The sequence below is a fragment of the Nelumbo nucifera genome, chromosome 1, assembly GCF_055504915.1.
Source record: "Nelumbo nucifera cultivar China Antique chromosome 1, China Antique-T2T, whole genome shotgun sequence".
NCBI lineage: Eukaryota > Viridiplantae > Streptophyta > Magnoliopsida > Proteales > Nelumbonaceae > Nelumbo > Nelumbo nucifera.
In genome coordinates this window covers 19,325,449-19,349,174 of record NC_142649.1, presented here as the reverse complement: position 1 = coordinate 19,349,174, position 23,726 = coordinate 19,325,449, and the positions used below count along the sequence as shown (strand labels likewise).

General features: G+C 40.6%; 1 protein-coding gene across 4 annotated transcripts in view; it reads left to right on the top strand.

Moving 5' to 3' along the window:
- LOC104612095 (RNA helicase family protein) overlaps window positions 1-23,726 on the top strand; it is a 132,487-nt gene that overhangs the window by 94,131 nt on the left and 14,630 nt on the right. For 2 of the 4 annotated variants that reach the window (XM_010279413.3, XM_010279410.3), the window contains exon 22: window positions 14,267-14,346. The exons of 1 other annotated variant lie outside the window; for it this stretch is intronic. In XM_010279413.3, the coding sequence (XP_010277715.1) occupies window positions 14,267-14,346 (80 nt within the window). Of the gene's footprint in view, window positions 1-14,266; window positions 14,347-23,726 lie in introns of those variants that run through there. One more of the 4 variants, XM_019200218.2, reaches the window with a different exon arrangement.

Below are 23,726 nucleotides of genomic sequence, written 5' to 3'. Positions count from 1 at the left end.
GTATGCCATCTCGGTTACTAGAGTATAAGGCCCCACATCAGCTTTTGTTTCCTATAGCTCTGTTGTCCCCCATTCCAATGCATGTTTTTGGGTGTCGTTGCTTTGTTCATAACTTGTCACCTACTCGGGGTAAACTTGATCCTCATGCTATTCCTTGTGTTTTCCTTGGTTACCCTTTATCTCAAAAGGGATATCGTTGCTATGATCCCACCTCTCACAAGTACTATGTCTCAATCGATGTATCCTTCTTTGAGAATCAACCTTTCTTCTCGGTTTCTCCTTAGGGGGAGAGTAGGGTTAAGGAGAAACAGGCTCAGACTCAATTACCTCCTCTACCTGACCCTCCTCCATTTTGTGTTTTTCTTCGCTGCCACAAAAGCTAGCAGAGTTCAAGAGCCGTGGAACTTGACACTATGCAACCAACATCATCAGCTTCACTGGAGGTTGGTCATTCCCATCAGCTAGGTACACTTGTTCCTATTGATATGTTTGTTCCTCTCAATGTTGATTCCCCTGTCATTAATGATCTTGATGTTCCTATTGCTAAGAGAAATGGTGTTAGATCTTGTACCACTAATCATCCTATCTCTCACTTTGTGTCCTATGAAATATTTCATCTTCATATCGTGCAATCCTCTCCTCTATTGACAGTACCCCCGTTCCTAAGAATGTGGCAGAAGCTTTATCCAAACCCAAATGGACAGATGCAATGAATGAAGAGATTGATGCATTACACAAAAATGGCACTTGGGAGTTGGTGGATCTTCTTGAAGGGAAGGAACCAGTGGGTTGCAAGTGAGTGTTCACAGTGAAACACAAGGCTGATGGAAACTGTTGAAAGGTACAAGGCCAGACTGGTGGCAAAAGGTTTTACACAAGTATATGGAGTGGACTATGCAGAGACTTTTTCTCCAGTAGCCAAGATGAACTCTATCAAGATTCTCCTTTCATTGGCAGTAAATCTTGATTGGGAACTTCACCAATTGGACATAAAAAATGCTTTCTTGAATGGTGATTTAGAAGAGGAAGTGTACATGACACAACCTCTAGGTTTTTGTGCCAAAGGTAGTGAACAGAAAGTGTGTGGGTTAAAAAAATCTTTATATGGGTTGAAACAATCTCCTCGGGCCTGGTTTAGTAAGTTCCACTTAGCAGTTCAACAGATGGGGTTCAAACAATGCCAGTCTGATTGTGTATGTGGATGACATAGTGATCACAGGAGATTGAGAAGCTGAAATACAGAGACTAAAAAAGTTCTTAGCCACTCAATTTGAGGTGAAAGATCTAGGCCCCTTGCGTTATTTCCTTGGAATTGAAGTTGCCCGTTCTCACAAGGGCATCTTTATTTCCCAACGGAAATATGTACTAGATCTACTAGAAGAAACAAGCAAACTAGGGGCGAGACCAATTGACTCACCAATTGAATCTAACCATCAACTGGGAGACAGTCAAGGAGAGTTCTTGAAAGATGTGAAGAAGTTCAAAGACTTGTAGGGAGACTCTTGTATTTGTCTATGACCAGTCTTGATATTGCTTATGCAGTGGGTGTCCTTAGTCAGTTCATGAACAATCCTAGGATCACTCACCTTGAAGCTGTAGAGAGGATCCTCAGATACCTCAAGAATTTTCCTAGAGCTGGTTTGTTGTTCCAGAAACATGGACATTTAAAGGTGGAAGTATATACTAATGCTGATTAGGTAGGGGCAGTTGATGACGAAAAGTCTACTAGTGGGTATTGTCCCTTTGTAGGAGGAAACCTAGTCACATGGAGAAGTAAGAAGCAAAGTGTGGTGGCTAGATCTAGTGCTGAAGCAGAATACAGAGCTATGTCTCATGGAGTTGTTGAAATCATGTGGATAAGAAATCTATTAGGTGAACTGGGTTTTGTAGTTAGCAACTCTATGTCACTCTATTGCGACAATAAGGTTGCTATCAACATTGCAGCTAATCCATTCCTCCATGATAGGACGAAACACATTGAAGTAGACAAGCATTTTATTAGAGAGAAACTTGTGAATGGAGAAGTGTGCACCCCATATGTCAGCTCAAGAACAACTTGCAGGCATCTTCAGCAAAGGTCTTCATCATGTGTGGCATAATGATTTGTGTGACAAGTTGGGCATGATTGACATCTATGCTCCAACTTGAGGGGGAGTGTTGAAAAAATTGATTTTATTTTGTTAGGGTCTGTTTGGATGATTAAAGCGATTTTATTTTTTCTGATTATTGTACTCACTTATAGTAGGGGCACAAGGGTCATTTCCCTTCTTTATTTTTTGCCCTATATATTATAATGAAGCTGGTGCCGCCAGCACTATTCCATTGCCTCTAATCCTTCTTTCTCTTCTTTCTCTTCTTCCTCCTCTTTTCTTCTCTTCTCTTCTTCTTCTTCTTTAATCTTCAATCGGATTTGCTGTCAAGAAAGACAAACCTAACCTCTTTTTTCCATAGTCCAAGTTTCAACTTAACTCGTTAACTACTAAACCAAAATTAGTCAAACTTGACTCATGAGAGACTTTGCAGATAGGGTCTTAACAGTCAAATTTTTAATTGACCTCTGTTGACAGCCATCAGTCCAAGGAAGCTTGACAAAGGCCACCCACTTCTCTTATTATCCTGATATTTTTGTTAGAATGTTAGAGTGATGTTCGGCTGATAAGAGTTCTTATTAGCCCATTCTTATGTTTAACTTATCTTGTAACTGGGCTTATGTTAATGGGCCTAATCCTGTTTAATGATTTAAGTCATCTGGGTGTCCCATCACTAATCAGGGGCATCCCAGTAATTTCTTGTACCTTGTACTATATTCATCTATAAATAAAGAACTGGTCGACTGGCTAGGAGAGTTCGACATTTTCAGCATCTCTTCTTCTTCTCCTCTTCTCTGCTACTTCAACTACAGTGGTTCAGCTTTCATGGTATCAGAGCATTGAGCACTTTCCTGGTTACTGCTGACGCCATCTCATCTTTCTTGCTGTAGTTCACCTTTTTTTTATCTGGGTTGCTGCTGTGAAACCCTAGGGTTGCAGGAGAACAACACAAGGTTCGACCTAGGGTTTCCCTTGGTTGTAGGGCGCAAGGGAGGTAAGACCCTGAAGCTGGAGTCCTACTAGTTTCTAGTAGTTAGCAGCTATTCGGCTGCTAAGAAGAGGTCTGTATAGGACAGACCTAGTTGAGGACTGATTTCAGCAGTCCTAGTGTTGTCTATAAGGAGGGAAACTCCCTTTACAGTAGCAGTACTCGAAGTGCAAAGTGGAGTCTACATAGCACAGGTCGGTTACTAGCCCAGAACACTTTTAGCTGCTGTAACAGAACCTGCATCAGAACTGGTTCAGAAAAAACCTTTACAAGACTGTGGCGACTTCAGTTACTGATCATTTTCAGGTCGGTTACCAGCCCTACTCCAGCTCTGTGAACTGGTTCAGTTACAGAATTTTTTTCTTGCTGCTGTACCCGACCTGGTTTAGTCCAAGTGAAGCCTATCCTGTGTGCTATCAGCACTGTGAACTCTGTGACTACTTCGGCCAGCCCTAACCAGAACCACCAACAGTACTGTAAACAACTCCTTGACCGAAGTCAGGATGTCATCACTATCCAGTGAAGTTTCTTCTAAAGATAACAGACCTCTTATAAGGTCTTCAAACCTGGAGAACCCTAATCTGCATAGCTTGCAGATTACAAGTGTGCTATTGGATGAATATAACTTTAGAGAGTGGTCTGTCTCAGCAAGACTGTTTATTACCTCTCGTGACCTCACTGGCTATTTGGATGGAGACAAGAAACAACCAGAAATTGGCAGTCCTGAATACACCGTGTGGCGTAAGGAAAATGCCACAGTCATGTCTTGGTTGCTGGCCTCTATGACTCCTAGGGTGGCCAGAACTGTTCATCACTTCCCCACAGCTGCTAAAATTTGGGAGAAAGTATCTAAGACATATGGCCAGAAAAAGAACAATGCTAGAATCTACAGGCTGAACCAAGACATTGCAGCCCTAAGGCAAGGAGACATGTCCGTGGCAACCTACTTTGCAACACTGGAAGGCCTCTGGGAAGAGCTTGACCACCATTTGATTTTGGATTGGGAAAATGCTAATGATAAGGGGAGGCATGATAAGCAGATTGAGGAGGGCAGAGCCTTCAAGTTTCTGGCGGGTCTTGACCCTGTATATGAAGGTATAAGGTCACAGATTCTAGGGAGAGATGAATTACCTGAGCTTCACCATGTCTACTACCTGGTGAGGAATGAAGAAGTAAGGAGAAAGGAGATGCAAGTTGACTCCCAGACACAATCAACAGAACAACCTGGAGAGCATTCAGCCTTAGTCTCCACTAAGGGGAATAGATTTTCAGACAAGAAGTCCCTCAAGTGTACACATTGTGGTGGTGAGAAACACACAAAGGAGAAATGTTGGGTCCTGTACCCTCATCTGAAGCCAGCTGCTCTGAGAAAGGACAAAAGGCAACAGAAGGGCCACACAGCAAGTGGGAATCTTGCCACCAACAACAGTAGTGACAACTCACAGAGTATTCAGACAGTGTCATCTTCCACCGCAAGGCAGGCTGCCGACTCCTCTGGACCAAGTACTTTGGGCTTCACAGCTAGTGAGGTAGAGATTCTCAGTCGGGCATTAGCCCGTCTGAAGAACAATTCTTTAGCTTCCACCTCTCTTGCCAAATCAGGTACAGCCTCTGCATTTAGTGCATCTAGTTCCATTAATTCTACCTCTTGGGTGATTGATTCCGGAGCCACTGACCATATGACACATATGTCCTCCTTATTCTCCACATATCATTTGTTGTCTGGCCAGGATAAGATGAGAGTAGCTGATGGGTCCCTCTCCACCATCTCTGGAAAGGGGGTGGTTGACCTAAGCAAGGATCTCTCTCTTAAATCAGTCCTACATGTTCCTAGTCTTACCTCAAATCTGTTGTCTGTTTCAAAGCTTACAAAAAACTTGAACTGCAGTATAACTTTCTTTCCTTCTCATTGTGTCTTCCAGGACAGATTGACGAGGAGAACGATTGGGAGTGGTCATGAGTATGGGGGCCTCTACTACTTTGATGAAGATGTCAGCTCAGCCATGCAAGCTTCTACTACTAGTCCGGAGAGTGTGGAGTCAATAGCTAGGCTGCACTTGTGGCATGCTAGGCTAGGTCATTTGTCCTTTTCTTCCTTAGCAATGTTGTTTCCCGAATTATGTAAGGGCATTTCGAGTCAAAGTTTAATTTGTGATGTGTGTCAAATGTCAAAACAATGTAGATCAATGTATCCAATTTCTAGTAATGAAATTCAAGCCCCTTTTGACTTGGTTCATTCTGATGTTTGGGGTCCTTCACCCATTGTTTCCATTGATGGCTTCCGTTACTTCATCAGTTTTATTGACCATTATTCTCGGTGCACTTGGATTTATCTATTGAAAGGACGTGAAGAAGTTCCCCGGATAACTATGATGTTTTGCAAGATGGTTGAAACACAATTTGATAAAAAGATCAAGCAATTCCGTTCAGACAATGCAGCTGAATACTTTGAAAGATCCCTGAACTCATTCATGGAAGATGCAGGCATGTTACATCAATCATCGTGTGCTTACACCCCTCAGCAAAATGGGGTCGCTGAGCGCAAGAACAGACATCTATTGGAGACAGCTCGAGCCCTTCTTTTCCAGCACAATGTGCCCAAGCAATATTGGTCTCAAGCTGTTCTCACTGCATCATACCTGATAAATCGGATGCCATCTAAGGTACTGGGTATGAAGACCCCTTTCTCTGTTTTGTGTCCCACTCTTCCAGAATTTCCTCTTCCCCCGCGGGTTTTTGGTTGTACATGCTTCATACATGTGAAAGATCCAAAGAAGACCAAGCTGGATCCTAAGGCTACAAAGGGAATATTTTTGGGGTACTCTCCTACGCAGAAGGGGTATAAGTGTTATGATCCTGTCTCCAAGAAAAATTATGTCACCAGGGATGTAGTCTTTTTTGAGTTTCAACCCTATTTCGAGTCTTCTCAGAATCCTCTTCAGGGGGAGAGTAGTGGGTTGGAAGAGGATTCTCATTCTCCCTTCCTTTTTGTTCCCATTTCAGCACCTTCCACTACTACTAACTATAACATTCCGGGTCAACCTAGTGAGACTTCCACTGTGCCAGTTGCTTCTCCAGATTCGGCTGATACTTCTGAAGGTTCCAGTAAACAAGAGAAAGAGATACTTACATACAGTAGAAGGAAGAAGGCCCCTCAACCTCATGATTGCAACCAGTTGAACTCAGATCAATCTGTCTCTGCAATCCAAGGTAATTCTGATTCACTCAATTCAGATTTGGATCTTCCTATTGCTCTCCGTAAACCTGTTCGTTCTTGTACCACTCGGCATCCCATAGCCGATTATGTTTTTTACTCACACTTATCCCCTGCCTATCATTCCTTTGTGTCTGCTCTTTCCTCTGTATGTGTCCCTTCCAGGTATTCAGAGGCGGCATCTGATCCAAGGTGGAAAGAAGCCATGAATGAGGAGATGAAAGCCCTAATGAAAGCAAGGACATGGGAATTGGTGGACCTGCCAGAAGGGAAAGGCACTGTTGGGTGCAAGTGGGTATTCACAGTAAAGCACAGGGAAGATGGGTCAGTTGAGAGGTACAAGGCCAGACTCGTGGCAAAGGGGTTTACACAAAAGGAAGGAATTGACTACAAGGAAACCTTTGCCCCAGTAGCAAAGCTCAACACAATCAGGGTTCTACTGTCACTAGCAGCAAAATTCTCTTGGGAACTTCATCAGCTGGATGTGAAGAATGCCTTCCTAAATGGTGATCTTCATGAAGAGGTATTCATGGAACCCCCACCTGGATATGATGTTGGAAAGAAGGTATGTAAACTAAGGAAAGCATTATATGGTTTGAAGCAATCTCCCCGGGCATGGTTTGAGAGACTTTGTTTGGCCATGAAGAAAGTAGGGTACACTCAGAGCAGTGCAGATCATACATTGTTTACAAGGAGACAGGATGACAAACTTACAGCACTCATTGTGTATGTGGATGATATGGTGATTACTGGAAATGATGTGAGAGAGATGAAGAGGCTGAAGGAGTTCTTAGCTTCAGAGTTTGAGATCAAAGACCTGGGAAATCTGAGATACTTTCTTGGAATTGAAGTTGCTAGATCAAGAGAAGGAATCTACATATGTCAAAGAAAGTATGTGCTAGATCTCCTAGAGGAAACAGGCATGATGGGGTGTAGGCCAGCAGACACTCCAATAGAACCAAGCCATGGATTACAAGAATCAATGGGTGAAGAATACTGTGATAAGGAAAGGTACCAAAAGTTGGTAGGAAAACTGATATACTTATCCCTTACTCGGCCAGACATTGCCTATGCAGTGCATGTTGTCAGTCAATTCATGCACTCACCAAAGACCCCTCATATGAGAGCAGTGGAAAGAATCCTCAGATACTTGAAGACTTGCCCAGGGAAAGGAATTTTATTCAGAAAAAACAGCAGACTTGAAATTGAAGCCTACACTGATGCTGATTGGGCTGGGTCTGTTGGAGACAGAAAATCAACTTCAGGATACTGTACATTCTTGGGAGGAAACCTAGTCACATGGCGTAGTAAGAAGCAGAATGTTGTGGCTAGATCAAGTGCAGAAGCAGAATACCGGGCTATGGCACACGGGGTTGCTGAACTCTTATGGCTCAGGACTCTCCTTAATGAGCTTGGTATCAAGACAGAGGGTCCTCTCAAGCTGTATTGTGATAATAAAGCTGCTATCAACATTGCCAACAATCCTGTGCAGCATGACAGGACAAAACATATTGAAATTGATCGACACTTTGTCAGAGAGAGAATTATTTCAGGAGAACTCTGTGTGCCTTATACTCCATCAGAGATGCAGATTGCAGATGTATTAACTAAAGGGCTGGCATCAACGAAGTTCAGGGACATACTTGGCAAGCTAAACATGATTGATATCTATGCTTAGCTTGAGGGGGAGTGTTAGAATGTTAGAGTGATGTTCGGCTGATAAGAGTTCTTATTAGCCCATTCTTATGTTTAACTTATCTTGTAACTGGGCTTATGTTAATGGGCCTAATCCTGTTTAATGATTTAAGTCATCTGGGTGTCCCATCACTAATCAGGGGCATCCCAGTAATTTCTTGTACCTTGTACTATATTCATCTATAAATAAAGAACTGGTCGACTGGCTAGGAGAGTTCGACATTTTCAGCATCTCTTCTTCTTCTCCTCTTCTCTGCTACTTCAACTACAGTGGTTCAGCTTTCAATTTTAATGCCTCCTTTACATTCCTTGAACCTTAACATATCCAAAATTCAGCTTAATCCAATGGTTGGATTGAGAAAACTTGGGTTTACAACATGCCCGGAAATTGGACTGTTGACATTGATAATCCCCTTTTGCAGCCTCCTCTTAAGTTTATTCTCTTAATTCTGGTTCATTACTGTGTTAAATCCATTTGCATCAAAAAGATAGTTGATCGACTCAGTTGGATAGAAAATAGCAAACTTATTTTGGAATCAATTTACCGGCCAAAACGAACCCATAGCTGATTTGTTTTCTTTTTTTGATGGGACGGGGCTGGTTTGGGGTTTAGGTTTGAGGCAGCCTTTGAGAGATACTGAAACTAATGATCTGATTCCCTTAACACACATCAAGATGTTATTTTGTCTACTGGTTTGGATGAGAGAGTATGAACCCCAATTGCTAATGGAATGTTTACTTGTGCTTCCTTCTTAAAATGCCTACTTCCTTCAGTTGATAACCCAACCTTTCCTGCTAAAGAGCTGTGGTGTAGCCCAATTCCCCCTAAAGTGAAGAGGTTTTTTGTTGGAAGGCATCCAAAGGAAGTGGAAAAACTGGTCAATTTCCCCTTGTGTGTGCGTCCTATGCCTAAAGAACAGGGAAAATACTAATCATCTTTTTCTGCATTGCTCCTAAGGGCAAAGAATTGTGACATTGTGTGCATGGAGCAGTTTTGTGGGATCTGTGGTGTGAGAGAAATGCAAGGATTTTTGAAGAGAAACACAAGCAGGTTGAGGAGTTAATTGAACTTAACATTAAGAGCTGTGCATTGGACCATCACCTGTAAAGAATTTTCTGGTGTATCTCTTAATGATTTATTGAGATTTGAGAGGATGGAATATTGTTTTGAGATTTACATAATGCTTGCTGTAAACTTCCAACCTTCTCCTAGATTTCTTTCTTCAATTTATTCTTTTGAGCTTTACATAATGTTCGCTGAAAACCACTTGTTTAGTGAAAGGACCAAATGTAGTGCCATGTTAATGGGTTCGTCTTCTCCTTAAGAATGCCAAAATAGCATGACTTGATCAGGAATATCCCTATGTCTACTTTTCCATATTCTTTCTTCTTCTTGTCCAATGATATGTTTTATGAGTAAATTGAGTTTTATTAATGTACCTTATGTAAAATCTTTACAATCATCCCTTAGAGAGGCACGAGCTGCTACCTCTCATACAAAAGAAAAACACATTACAACTGTGCCCTTAATAAAATAGACCTGTTTACCCCTTGTTTAGACACAGCACCCGCCATCCCATATGCTTATCTTCTCACCCATTGTAATTTTTTTCATTTACTCTTGTAGCACCAAATAATAGACTCAGGATTCCGTAGCCATTCTACCACCACTTTTGAGTCCCCTTCTATCACCACATTTGTCAAGTTTAGCTCACTAGCTATCTGCACCCCTTGAATTGCAGCAAGAAGTTCGTCTTTGAGAGAGTCCCCCATACCTGTGGCGCCAGAAAAAAGTGCTATAAGTTTCCTTTCTCCATCTCTCACCACCCCTCCAATTCCAGATGGGCCTGGATTACCTTGGCTACTCCCATCAAAATTAAGTTTAACAAAACCTTCAATTGGTCGTATCCAGACCAAGGTTTAAAATGTTGATGTCGATGGAAATGTCACTTACCAAAATATAGGACATATGCCGGAAATGTGGAGGGGAAATATTGTAGAAATTAGAGACATTGTGGAAATATTATAAAATATGTTGAAATATGCAATGATATTTTGTAAAATGATAAAAGAAGCATTAATACATATTTCTAGACTATTATCTTATTCTCAACCATTATATAAAGCTAAGAAACTAAGATCAATAACAAATTAGTAAATGACAATTTACTGATTTATTATGCATTTTGATGTTTTTACAAGGTTATCCGATATTTTCTTTTCTTATTTTTAGTTCTGATTTTTTATAAATTCTAATATATTTATTTCACATTAGTAAATATAAATACATTTATTCTGATATTTTAAATATTAAAGTTATAATACATTATGTTTTATTATAAATTTAATAAACTGATTCTCCTTTTTGTAGTATTAAGATTATGATAAATTCCAATGTCTTATAAAACTTAATGAATTTATTATAAAACTTAATAAACATTTTCTGATTTTAATAAATATTTTAAAAATACTAACTAGTTAATATTTTATGTTTTATATTATAAAGTAATTAATTTATTCTTTTGTTTTTATTTTTGGTTAATTCTTTTTTATAAATATTTTATTTGAAATATTAAATAGAAATTATTAATGGAATAATTTATATTAATATTAGGAAAAACTTTCCTTTTTCTTGTTATTTGGACTGATTTGGTCGACATTTCCGAAATATAGGAAATTAGTGAAATTTCGGTGAGCCATAATGTAATTTTTATAGGAAATTAGTGAAAATTGTCAACATAATGTAATTTTTATATTACCATCCATTTTCATGTCGATGAGCCTCGACATCGACATATGTCGGGCAACATTAGCGAAATTTCGCAACATTTGAAACCATGATCCATACCACCTCTACTCTGTCCTTTCTCTTGGAGTTTTTAGCAACTACTTCCCAATTCCTCCAAATACCATCAAAGGTGAACTAGGAGAACAACTCTAGAGTCTTGATCCAATGGATCACCCTATGTCAAATGGAATGCTTGTACCTGTATGCGAGCCCTAGATTTTAGCAAATGGAGAGTTTGAAGGAAAGTGCCAATATATAGGAGTTTTGCTAAGTTTTGTTTTTGCTGTATTTTTGTATTGTTACTTTTTAGGGCATTAGGGCTGATTGTGTTAGACAGTGTATGCCCTTAGCTCCAATCAGATTGATGTACTTTTGACATTTATTGTAAATGAACAATTGTACATAATTTATTCATGTTATATATGGTGTGTTTCTGTGTAATACCCTTAAACTGGACACTTATGAGACTCGTGTTAGTTTAGAATCTTCACAGTCGTTGGATAGACCTGGGGAGGTTTATCCTGCCAAGGCTGGCACTAATGTGCTGCCAAGTCGGTTGGGGTGGCTTGTCTCACCTGTCAGGGTGAGACCTGAAGCACATGTAGTGTGGGTTTGTTTGAAACCCTGAATCTGACCATTTTCCAGTTATGCCCTTGACCTTGGAGACAGATGGGCAAAACTAGAAAGTTACACCTAACCCCTAGACTCGATTGTGGTACTGCACTAGGTGTTGGATTGGGCTGTCTTTGATATGCCAATCAATGAGATCCTTAGAGGGGGTTAAAACCTGAGTATGTTGGGGCAGTTTGAGAATTCACCTGAGTGGGTGATCATAGTGACAGAATCTGGGAGAACACTCTCTCTGATGGAAACCTAAACTGCCGGCAGTGATTTCAAACGTGTTTGAGATTTGTTTTGCAAAATACATTTATATATAGATATACATATATTATGTTTTATGAAAAATGTTTGCAAAGGATTTAATTCCCAGGATCCATCTTGAGTAGAGAGTGTGACACTGTACCTTGCAGTCGAGGGAGAGGTCTTCTCTTGTCGGGCAATGTTTGATCATTATGGGCTGAGAGGTTAAGTGTAAGACCATTTAGGGCTTAGACCTGATGGGCTAGTCTCACTTAAGTCTATAGTCCTTGGGCCTTAATAAGGTGGCTGGATCCAAGGACCATTTAGTGTAAATGTTTGGCCTATTAAGAGCCCATACTGATGGGCTTAGGGGTTTACTGCATTCAGCAGTAAATTCGGCCAGGCCTTGTAACAGAGGCTAGGCTGAACCCATATGGCTTTTGTGGAGATCAATGTTAGGGTCCCACGCCATACAAAGAGAGCCAAGCTAGCCAACAAATTAAAAGGGAAGTGAGCCTGATAACTTAATGCGCCTAAAGCCCATTTCGAACTAGGTTAATGTAGTTAATTAAATATGGGCGAATTTTAGTTTAGATCTAGATCTGGATCAGCAAGAGGATAAGATAAGTCTTATCCACTTAAGAGTTCTGATCCAAATAAAGATTTTGATCAAAGAACCCTTTCTTGATAGGATTAGGAAGCTGATCCAAAGAGGTTATAAATAGAGGGCGAAATCCTTCTATTAAACACTTTTGCATACAGTTCTTCTCTCTGCTCTTGCCGCCCTACCCAGTTCGATCTCCATATTCTTGGAGTGATCAAGATTAGATCTTGATATTGTTTCTTACTAGAAGAATCAATCTGAAGTTGTGCTCACATCCCCTGCGTGATCCTACCTGAAGGATTGAAGAATTGCTTTGCTGATCCTACCTCATCCTAAGCTATGTCATCTTTAGTGGAGGTGGGATTTGGTAACCTCTTTGGGTGTGAACACCTACATTGGGAGCTACTTTCGTGGGTTCTGTATCAGGTATATCCCTCCCTTAATCTTGGTTACAAATCTGGTCTAGTTTGTTTCAAGAACGAACCTTGAAAGCAATTTTTCTAAAACATGGAAGACGATTCTTGGAGGGGAGAAAGAAATTTTTGAAATTTTGCCCAGCCACCCTAATGGTTCAGCCATCCATATGATGGATCTCCCTTCTCTTCAGATTGTCCCCCTTAAATTGGTCTATAATTATTGGTGTAAACTTCATACTTGGAAGGATGGAATAAGTGTTAAAATTTCTCCTCTTGTAATTCTCTTGATTGTGAAATGTGTCAAACTATTGAGTGATTTCTTGACCTAGACACTTGACCAGGAACTCTAGAGTAGTGATCTATTACTCTTTTCTTCAGTGGTAGTCAATTTATCGTTTTAACCTTCAATTGATCCTAAAGAGATCTCTTCCCTGAACTGTTTTTTCAACCAATTCTCAAAAGTGAATCTATTCTTTTAGTTATCCCAGTTACTCTCTATTGAAAAATTCTTCATAGGCAGGTCCCAGTCTTCAATTCTCTATCTATCCTTTCAAGAAGCCTGCCTATTTCACTACAATAAAACGGTTTGCCTTTAAACGATCTTTGATCAAAATTTATTTGCTTCTGCAGCAGTCAACCAATACCAGGCCACCTGTTCAACAAATTTCCCCGAACAGTCCTATATCAAAGGCATATTCCTGTTTCCTCTATCTGTGCCCATATCTATGTTTGGGCATTTGAAAAATGAGAAGCCTTGAATGTCCCTTCATTTTGTTAGAGATGATATTAGCTCTGGTGCCTAGTAGTCTAGAAGATGGCATTGGGGGAGTGTCCCTCTTATAATAGTTGTCACTTTTGATTTTAGTTCTGGTGTGTTTGGTTTTACTTGGCTGACCCTTTCAAGGAACCTTTTTTCTTTTTTTCCTATTTTTTACAATCTAGTTTCGATCATTGGTTACCTAGATACAGTATTCCCTTTTTACCTCTTTACTACTCTAGTAAATCTTTTTGATCCATGCTGATCAAAAGATGAAAACAATAAAGTTTTTGATCTAGCTAGTGATTAAAAGAATGTTGGAAACAGCATTTTTGTTTGTGTTGGTCAAGAATAAATACTCACTGTGAACTGGGAATCAAGAAAAACTGGAAAACTCAACCTGTAGTTGCTACATGATTTACAAAGTTATATAACCATAAACATTTGTTAATCTAATATTTATTGGAGTCATTATTGCCACTATTTGTTACAATTACAGAGAACTCATATGCCTTGGAAAGTAACATGCATGCTTTCTATGTTTGACATGTCATTCAAATTTATGTCATTTTGATTTTTATAATGAATGATGTTTTGATTTTGAAAGTAATTCAGTCAAATGTAAATTGGTACCTTTACCTACAAGCATGTTAAATATAGAAGGAATATAATTTGGTTTTTTCTCCCTTCCTGGCATGGATAGGACTATAACGCTGCTTAGTTCTCATCAGTCAGAAGGTTAATCCAAGAAAACTGTTATATTAGCCAGAATAATCTGGCCGATTATCCATTATTACTCATTTCCATGTTCATTGATGTCACATAATCTAAAATGTGTCTTATCTTGTTATAGACCTTCAGTAAGGGTGGGATGTACAAGACTGTTCGAGGTTCTCAAGAAGTTTACATCCATCCATCATCTGTTCTCTTCAGGTTTGTAGGGGGGATTTTTGTGTAAAATACTTTATGGTTTTTGTAAAAAATTTCTTGCTTCATCAGTTCATGTGCCATCATCTATGATATCTAGGCTTGAAAATGTTCTCAATTTTTTGCCTTTCCTACTAATTTGTGCAAGTGAATTTGTGCATTAGCATCGATTCTTTCGGTGGTTCTTTGCTATTTGTGATTGTGACTGTAAATTTTTTCATGTGCATTAGTGGTCACAATATCTATATTGTGACTGTAAATTCTTTTGGTGGTCACATCTATGATATCATGTGCATTGTGCATTAGCATCGATTCTATTAGTGGTAAATTTTTTCATGTGCTATTTGTGATTGTGATTGTCAGTGTGATGGTGCATACTCTGTGATTCATCATTTTATATATCATTTTTTGCATTAAAATCATTTTCTATTTTAATAAAATAATGCATATTCCGTGCTTCATCACTTTACATATCAACTTGTATTAAAATCTTCAAGTTGTTCTACCAACATTTAAATATTGGTAGAAGGGTATGGGATATTTATCCAAATGGAGCTTTTACAGTTAAGTCTCACTTTTATGCTCTCTTGACTGGGGAAGCAACACTACCACTAAGGTATGGGATATTTCTTCAGGTGCAGAAGTTATCAAAATGAATGCTGCAATTTCACCTTCAAAAGGAATCAGTGAGCCATCATCTTCTATTGACTCCACTGCTCATACTTTCATAAAATATGATGCCATCCTTGTGTGTGTGTGTATTGGTTGGAATATATGCATTCTGATCAATTGATTGGTGAGCTGGAGTTCACTCCATCTTCCCCCTATCATCTTTTCATTTCAGACCATAAATGGAATCATAGCTATTTTAGCAAAAAAAAAAAGTTAGGCATGTTTTAATAATCTTACTGATAGGTAAACTAGAAATTAGCTTTGATGCCAGTTTCTTATGCCTGTGAATGATAAATCCAAAATATCACATGTGCACTAATGATTTGCAAATTTTTCTGACTGTCAGTCAGTCTTAAATAATCCTGACGGACTCATGCAATTCACAATAGCTCAGCCAAGTGATTACATATACACCTGAAATATATTACTATTGGATTTTAGTATGGGTTAAACTGGTATGAAACATTTAGTGTGGATGTAATTGGTATGAAATATTAACCTGGTCGCTCATGTGATTCACAACCCTGCTTGGAAAAAGTCTGAAGTTTTATAGTCAGCAGTCATAAGGGTAGTACTAGTATGGTATTTTTGCTATGTTATTAGAGTTAAATTGTCCTTTTTATCTTTGTTTAAGTTACGTGTCCCGTATTTAATTAGGGACATAGTAGTCTTTGTACACCAAGACACTGAACATATAAATAAGAAGGTAGTCAGCTGGGAGAGGGTGATTTTTCTCCAGCCGTTCTCTCTATTCTCTTCCTCTTCTTCTCTTCTGTTCTTTCTTTTTCATTTCAGACCTAGAAATGAACCAGTGCTAACCGAACCATTAACATGGTATTAGAGCTCTGGTTTTTCTTTTGTTTTTTCTCTTCTCTGCATCACCATATCAGTCCTGTATTTTGGGGTTATCTCATCACATAGTTTGAAGATCAACAAGGGACCAAAGAGGGTTGATCATTTTTCCCTTTAGGAGGTAATCATGCCTCCAGTAGTTGCTGTGGTGCTCATTTCAGTAGGATGTTAGAAACCCTCTACTTGTTTACTTGAAGAGGGCTGATTTGTGAACAGATCTATAACTGGTTGTTGGCATGGTGTTTCCACCCCATTAAGAGTGGATTTTGTTGGTTCGGCTGTTATTAGTGTTTAAGTTGGTCTTATTTGTGTCTTATGTTCTTAGTTATTGGGCCTAAATCTGTTTAATGTTTTAATTGTTTATTTGTCTAGGTGTCCCATCACTAATCAGGGGCATTCTAGTCCGTTCATGTAATATTATTTTATAATCATCTGTATAAACTTGTTGGGTCGGCTGAAGAGTTTAAGCTGCCTGTCAGATCTTCTTCTCTTCTTCTTCCTCTCCCTCTTCTTCTACTGCTGTAATCCAGCAAACATGGTATCAGAGCAAGGTTCATTTGTCTGATTACAGCCGTCACCTTTTGGTCCTTCTCTTTTTTTCCTTTCTTTTCCTTTCTCTCTTCTGTCTTGGTCGCTGTGAAGAAACCCTAGGGCTGACCGTAGAGCACAGCAAGGTCTGTATCTAGGGTTTCCCTTGGTTGTAGGGCCCAAGGGGAGTTTGCTCCAGAAATCGATGCCCTGCTAGACACCTTACAGCAGGTAGTAGCCATTCGGCTGCTAAGAGAGATCTGTGTGGAACAGATCTAGGTGGAAGGGCTGACTTTGACAGTCCTAGTTCGGTTCGTACGGTTGGTCACAGTCTACTACAGCAGAAATCAAAGTCCAGTCCAGTCCAGAAGAGTTCTGCACTGTACAGAAGTGGAGTGTTCTTGGTTTCAGTTCTGTTACAAGGGGTTTGCAGGCCTGCAACAGCTTCGGTAAGTCTGAAATTGTGCTCTTTGCACTGAGTTTTTCAATTGTGATCACTGTAAGAGGAAGGAGATGTCTTCAATATCGGGGGAAGTGTCTTCTAGGGATAATAGACCTGGTGGGAGGTCTCCTAATCTGGAAAATCCAAATCTGCATAGCTTGCAGATCACCAGTGTACTGTTAGATGAATATAATTTCAGAGAATGGTCTGTTTCAGCCATGCTCTTCATTACTTCCCGAGATCTTACGGGTTATCTAGATGGACAGAAGGAACCTGCAGTGGGTAGTATGGAGTATGCAGTATGGCGTAGGGAAAATGCTACTGTTATGTCCTGGCTGCTTGCTTCGATGACTTCAAGAGTGGCCAGGACTGTTCGACACTTTCCGACTGCTGCTAAGATTTGGGAGAAAGTCTCTAAAACTGATGGACAGAGAAAGAACAATGCCAGAATTTATAGGCTGAACCAAGACATTGCTGCATTGAGACAAGGAGACATGACAGTTGCAACATATTTTGCAACCCTAGAAGGATTATGGAAAGAACTCGATCACCATCTTATTCTTGATTGGGAGAATGCAAAAGACAAGGAGAGGCATGATAAACAAATTGAGGAGGGTAGAGCCTTTAAGTTCTTGGCTGGTTTAGACCCAATGTTTGAGAGCATAAGGTCTCAAATTTTGGGAAGGGATGAACTGCCAGATTTACATCATGTCTATTATCTAGTAAGGAATGAAGAGGTTATGAGAAAAGAGATGCAAGTTGACACTCAAACACAGCTAGCCGAAGAGTTTGTTGAACATTCAGCCCTAATTTCTTCAAACCAAAAGGGGAGCAAGCATTCAGATAAGAGGCATCTTAAGTGCTCTCATTGTGGTGGTGAAAGGCATGTAAAAGAGACTTGTTGGGTTCTTTATCCCAATCTGAAACCAGTTGCTTTAAGGAAAGATAGGAAGCCCCAGAAGAATCAACCAGCAAGTGGGAATCATGTTACTAGTCACAGTGGTGGTAGTTCGGAGAACACATCTACAGTTGCATCTTCTCCCATGGGACAGACTGCTAATTTCCCCACATCCGAATCCTTGGGTTTCACTACTGATGAGGTAGAGGTCCTTAGCCGGGCCTTAACCCATCTAAGGACTAATTCTCTTGCTTCCACCTCTCTTGCCAAATCAGGTATTGTCTCTGCTTATAGTACAACTAGTTCTATTGACTCTACTTCTTGGATTATTGATTCTGGTGCCACTGACCACATGACACACATGTCCTCTTTATTTTCTTCTTACCAATTGATGTCTGGCCAAGATAAGATGAGGGTTGTTGATGGTTCCCTCTCCACCATCTTGGGGAAAGGGGGAGTTGACCTAAGTAAGAGCCTCTCTCTTAAATCTGTTCTACATGTTCCCAATCTTACTTCCAATCTCTTATCTGTTTCGAAGCTAACCAAGATTTTAAACTGTAGTGTAACTTTCTTTCCTACTCATTGTGTCTTTCAGGACAGATTGACGAAGAGAACGATTGGGAGCGGTCATGAGTGTGGAGGTCTCTACTATTTTGATGCAGAAATAAGTTCGGCCTTACAATCATCTGCAACCAGTAGTCAAAATAATGAGGAGTCAATAGCTAGGTTACACTTGTGGCATGCTAGGCTAGGTCATTTACCTTTTTCATCATTGCAAGGGCTGTTTTCTGAATTATTTAAGGGTATTTCGAGTCAAAGTTTAGTTTGTGAAGTGTGTTAGTTGTCAAAACAATGTAGAACCCTTTATCAAATTTCTAGTAATGAAATTCAAGCTCCTTTTGATTTGGTCCATTATGATGTTTGGGGCCCTTCACCCCTTGTTTCTATGGATGGCTTTTGTTATTTTATCAGTTTTATTGATCACTATTCACGATGCACATGGATCTACTTGTTAAAAGGACGTGATGAAGTGCCACGGATAACCATGGAATTTTGTAAAATGATTGAGACTCAATTTGACAAGAAGATTAAGCAATTTCGTTCAGACAATGCTGCGGAATATTTTGAAAGGTCCTTGAACCTGTTCATGGAGGATGTTTGCATGATACATCAGTCTTCTTGTGCTAGTACCCCTCAACAGAATGGGGTTGCTGAGCGCAAAAATAGACACTTATTAGAAACCGCTCGAGCTTTATTATTTCACCACAAGGTGCCCAAGCAATACTAGTCTCAAGCTGTCCTTACCACATCATATTTGATAAATCAGATGCCATCCTAGGTGTTGGGTATGAAAACTCCTTTCTCTGTCCTTTGCCCTAATCTTCCAGATTTTCCTCTTCCACCTAGGGTCTTTGGTTGTGTGTGCTTTATACATGTTAAGGATCCGAAGAAGTCCAAGTTGGATCCTAGGGCTACGAAAGGGATCTTTCTAGGGTACTCTCCTACCCAAAAAGGTTACAAGTGTTATGATCCCATCACCAAGAAGAAGTATGTCACAAAAGATGTGGTATTTTTTGAGTCTCGCTCCTATTTTCATTCTTCCCAGAATCCTCTTCAGGGGAAGACTAGTGGGATGGAATAGGATTCTTCTTTGGATTCTCCTTCCCCCTCCTGTTTTGTGCCTCTCTCTGCCTCAGGCCTTCCATCCTCTCCTCCTGATCCTCCTAGTTATAGCATCCCGGGTGAACCTAGTGAGGCTCCCATTATTCCTGTTACCACTCTTGATGTTGCAGATGTAACTGGAGACACCAGTAAGCAACAAAAAGATATAAGAATCACCTACAACAGAAGGAAAAAAGACCTTCCAACTCATGGCAGCAATTAATCGGACTCGGATCAATCTGCCTCAGCAACTTCAGGTAATCCTATCACTCATACTTCTGATTTGGATCTCCCTATTGCTCTTCGTAAGTCTACCCACTCTTGTACTATCCGACACTCCATTGCTGAATTTGTCTCTTACTCATGTTTATCTCCTCATTATTATTCCTTTGTGTCTACTCTCTCCTCGGTGCATGTTTCTACTAGGTACTCAGAAGCAGTGTCTGATCCAAGATGGAAAGAGGCTATGAATGAGGAAATGAAAGCCCTAATGAAAGCAAAGACTTGGGAATTAGTGGATCTACCAGAAAGGAAGAGCACTGTAGGATGCAAGTGGGTGTACACTGTAAAGCATAGGGAGGACGGTTGTGGCAAAGGGGTTTACTCAAAAGGAAGGGATTGACTACAAAGAGACCTTTGTTCTAGTTGCGAAGCTCAACACAATTCGGGTCTTATTGTCATTGGCTGCAAATTTCTCATGGGAGCTACATTAGTTGGATGTAAAAAATGCTTTTCTAAATGGTGATCTACGTGAAGAAGTATTTATGGATCCTCCACCAGGTTACGGCTTTGATGGGAAAGTATGTAAACTGAGGAAAGCATTATATGGCCTTAAGCAGTCTCCTCGGGCTTGGTTTGAGAGACTTTATGGGGCCATGAAGAGAGTGGGATACACTCAAAGTGGTGCAGATCATACTTTGTTCATAAGGAAACAAAATAGCCGACTTACGGTGTTAATCGTCTATGTGGATGATATGGTAATTACAGGGGATGATCTGGAAGAGATAAAAAGATTAAAGGAGTTCTTGGCTTCTGAGTTTGAGATCAAAGACTTGGGCCATCTGAGATACTTCCTTGGAATTGAAGTTGCTAAATCAAAAGAGGGCATCTATATATGTTAGCGGAAGTATGTCCTTGACCTACTAGGGGAGACATGTATGATGGGGTGTAGACCAGCGGATACTCCAATAGAGCAGAACCATGGTCTATAGGAATCAGTTGGAGAGGACTACCTTGATAGAGAAAGATACCAAAAACTGGTAGGCAAGCTGATATATCTGTCTCTCACTCGATTGGATATTGGTTATATTGTACATGTAGTTAGCCAGTTCATGCACTCTCTGAAAGAATGGTAGGATCCATCTAATGGACGCCAAAAGGTTGCGGAATGGGTGGAAATCTGGTCCGGTTCAAGGATTCAAGTAATCTTGGTCCAGGGCAATACTGGAAATCTGGTCCGGTTCAAGGATTCAAGTAATCCCATACTACATGTGCCTTGGGTCTTACCCTGGTGGCCGAGACAGGCCATCCCAACACTTGGTGGCACACCAGTATCAACCTTGGCAGGATAAATCTCCCCAGACTTATCCAATGGCTGTGAACATTTAAAACTAACACGAGTCTCTATAAGTGTCCAGTTTTAGAGTCTTACACATAATTATTCCAAACATCATGAATCAAACATGCACTTTATTTATTTCCACTAAATAACAAAAGTACATCAAATCAGATTGAAGCTAAGGGCATACAAAATTGTCTAATAGCTCCCACTTGCACTTAGGTCCAATCTGGTATAAGCCGGAGTCCCATACTTTCCACGTGTTTCTCAAACACCTTCTGTGTCAGTGGCTTAGTCAATGGGTCTGCCACATTATCCGCTGATGCTACCTTCTGAATTAGGACTTCCCCTCTACCAACGATCTCCCGCATTCCATGGTACTTCCTCTTGATGTGCTTTGACTTCGAGTGGGCCCGAGGCTCTTTAGCCTGGGCGATCGCTCCGTTATTGTCGCACAACAACGGGATGGGTGATGTGCTGGACGGAATCACTCCCAATTCGTGTATGAATTTCTTCATCCACACGGCTTCCTTGGCAGCTTCACTTGCGGCAATGTACTCGGCCTCGGTTGTGGAATCTGCAGTGGACCCCTGTTTGCTGCTTTTCTAGCAAACAACACACGATTCCATTGTGATAACATACCCAGATGTAGACTTTCTATCATCTGGATCCGACTGGAAATCGGCATCGGTATACCCTAGAACTTGTAGTGAACTACCATCGAATACAAGACAAAACTCTTTTGTCCTTCGAAGGTATTTAAGTATGTTTTTCACAACAGTCCAATGCTCTTGCCCTGGGTTGGCCTGGAATCTGCTTACCACACTCACCGCCTGAGCTATGTCCGGGCGAGTGCACAGCATGGCATACATGATGCTCCCTACGGCTGAGGCATAGGGAACGTCTCTCATGCCCACAATCTCCTCAGAAGTCTTGGGAGATATCTTCTTGGAGAGAGTGACTTCGTGCCTGAAAGGAACGTTTCCTTTCTTGGAGTTCTCCATGCTGTATCTTTTGACAATGTAAGCAGCCTGGGATAATCCAATTATCCGCTTCGATCTATCTCTATAGAGTCGAAGACCCAGTATGTATGAAGCTTCTCCAAGATCTTTCATGGAGAACTGTTGTGATAGCCATACCTTAATCGAAGTCAACATTCCTACATCATTCCCAATGAGTAGGATATCGTCCACCTACAACACCAAAAAGGTGATCTTATCCCCATTGGACTTCCTGTAAACATAGGGCTCATCTGGATTCTGCTCAAAGTCAAACGTTTTGACAGCAGAATCAAAACGGATGTTCCAACTCTTAGAAGCCTGCTTAAGTCCATATATGGATCTATTAAGTTTACATGCCATGTGTTCTTGACCAGCAGCAATGAAGCCTTGCGGCTGCTACATGTAGATATCTTCATTAAGATCTCCATTCAGGAACGCGGTTTTGACATCCATCTGCCAAATCTCGTAGTCATGGTATACTGCTACAGCTAGCAAGATCCTAATGGATTTGAGCATGGCCACGGGCGAAAAGGTTTCCTCATAATCGATACCTTCTTTCTGAGCGTACCCTTTCGCCACTAAACGAGCTTTGTAGGTCTCAATCCTGCCATCGGGGCCCTTCTTTCTCTTGTAGATCCATTTGCAACCAATTGCTTTTACCCCAGAGGGCGGATCTACTAGAGTCCAGACTTCATTGGTCTCCATTGAGTCCATCTCAGCTCTCATGTCCTCCACCCACTTCTGGGAATCTATGTCTAACATAGCTTCCACATAAGTCACGGGATCCTCTTCACTAGTCAAGTCTTCTACCAGGTAACTATCCTGGTCATAACCATATCGGACTGGTGGCCTGGATACCCGAGTGGATCTTCTAGGTTGGTCACTACCTGGAACCTGTGAGACATCTCCCACTGTGCCTGAGCTCTCCTCATCAAGAACTATTTCCTGACGATGGGTGTCTAGGATGTATTCAGTTTCTAAGAATTGGGCGTTTCGACTGCAGAATACTTTCTGCTCACTTGGGTCATAGAATAGATAACCCACCGAATCTTTTGGGTAACCTATAAATAGGCAACGGCTGACTTTAGACTCCAACTTGTCCACACTTGTTCTTTTAACGTGTGCAGGACAACCCCAAATCTTCAAGTGTCTTACACTTGGCTTCCTTTCGGTCCATAGTTCATATAGAGTTTTCGAAACTGATTTGGTCGAAACTCGATTCAGCACGTAGATAGCAGTCTCTAATGCGTATCCCCAAAAGGATGTGGGTAATTTTGAGCGTACGAGAATTGGCCGGACCATGTCCAACAAGGTCCTATTCCTCCTCTGAAACACCGTTGAGTTGAGGTGTAGCAGGAGGAGCTAATTGTGACACTATCCCGTTGACCTTTAAGTAGTCCCTAAATTCGTCAGAGAGATACTCGCCACCTCGATCTAATCGAAGGGCCTTAATTTCTCTCCCTAACTATTTCTCGACTTCTTGTTTGAACTCTTTGAACTTTTCAAAGGATTCAAACTTGTGTCTCATGAGGTACACGTAACCATATCGTGAAAAATCATCTGTAAAGGTGATGAAATACACGTGTTGATTTCGTGTCCTAGCACTCAGGGGACCACATACATCAGTATGTATTAGGTCAAGTATGCTTGCAGATCTTTCAGGCTTATCATCAAATGGCCGCTTAGTCATCTTACCTTGAAGGCAAGGCTCACAAGTGGGAAGATTTTCTACGGTTAGAAAATCCAAAGGACCATCCTTTACCAACCTTGTGA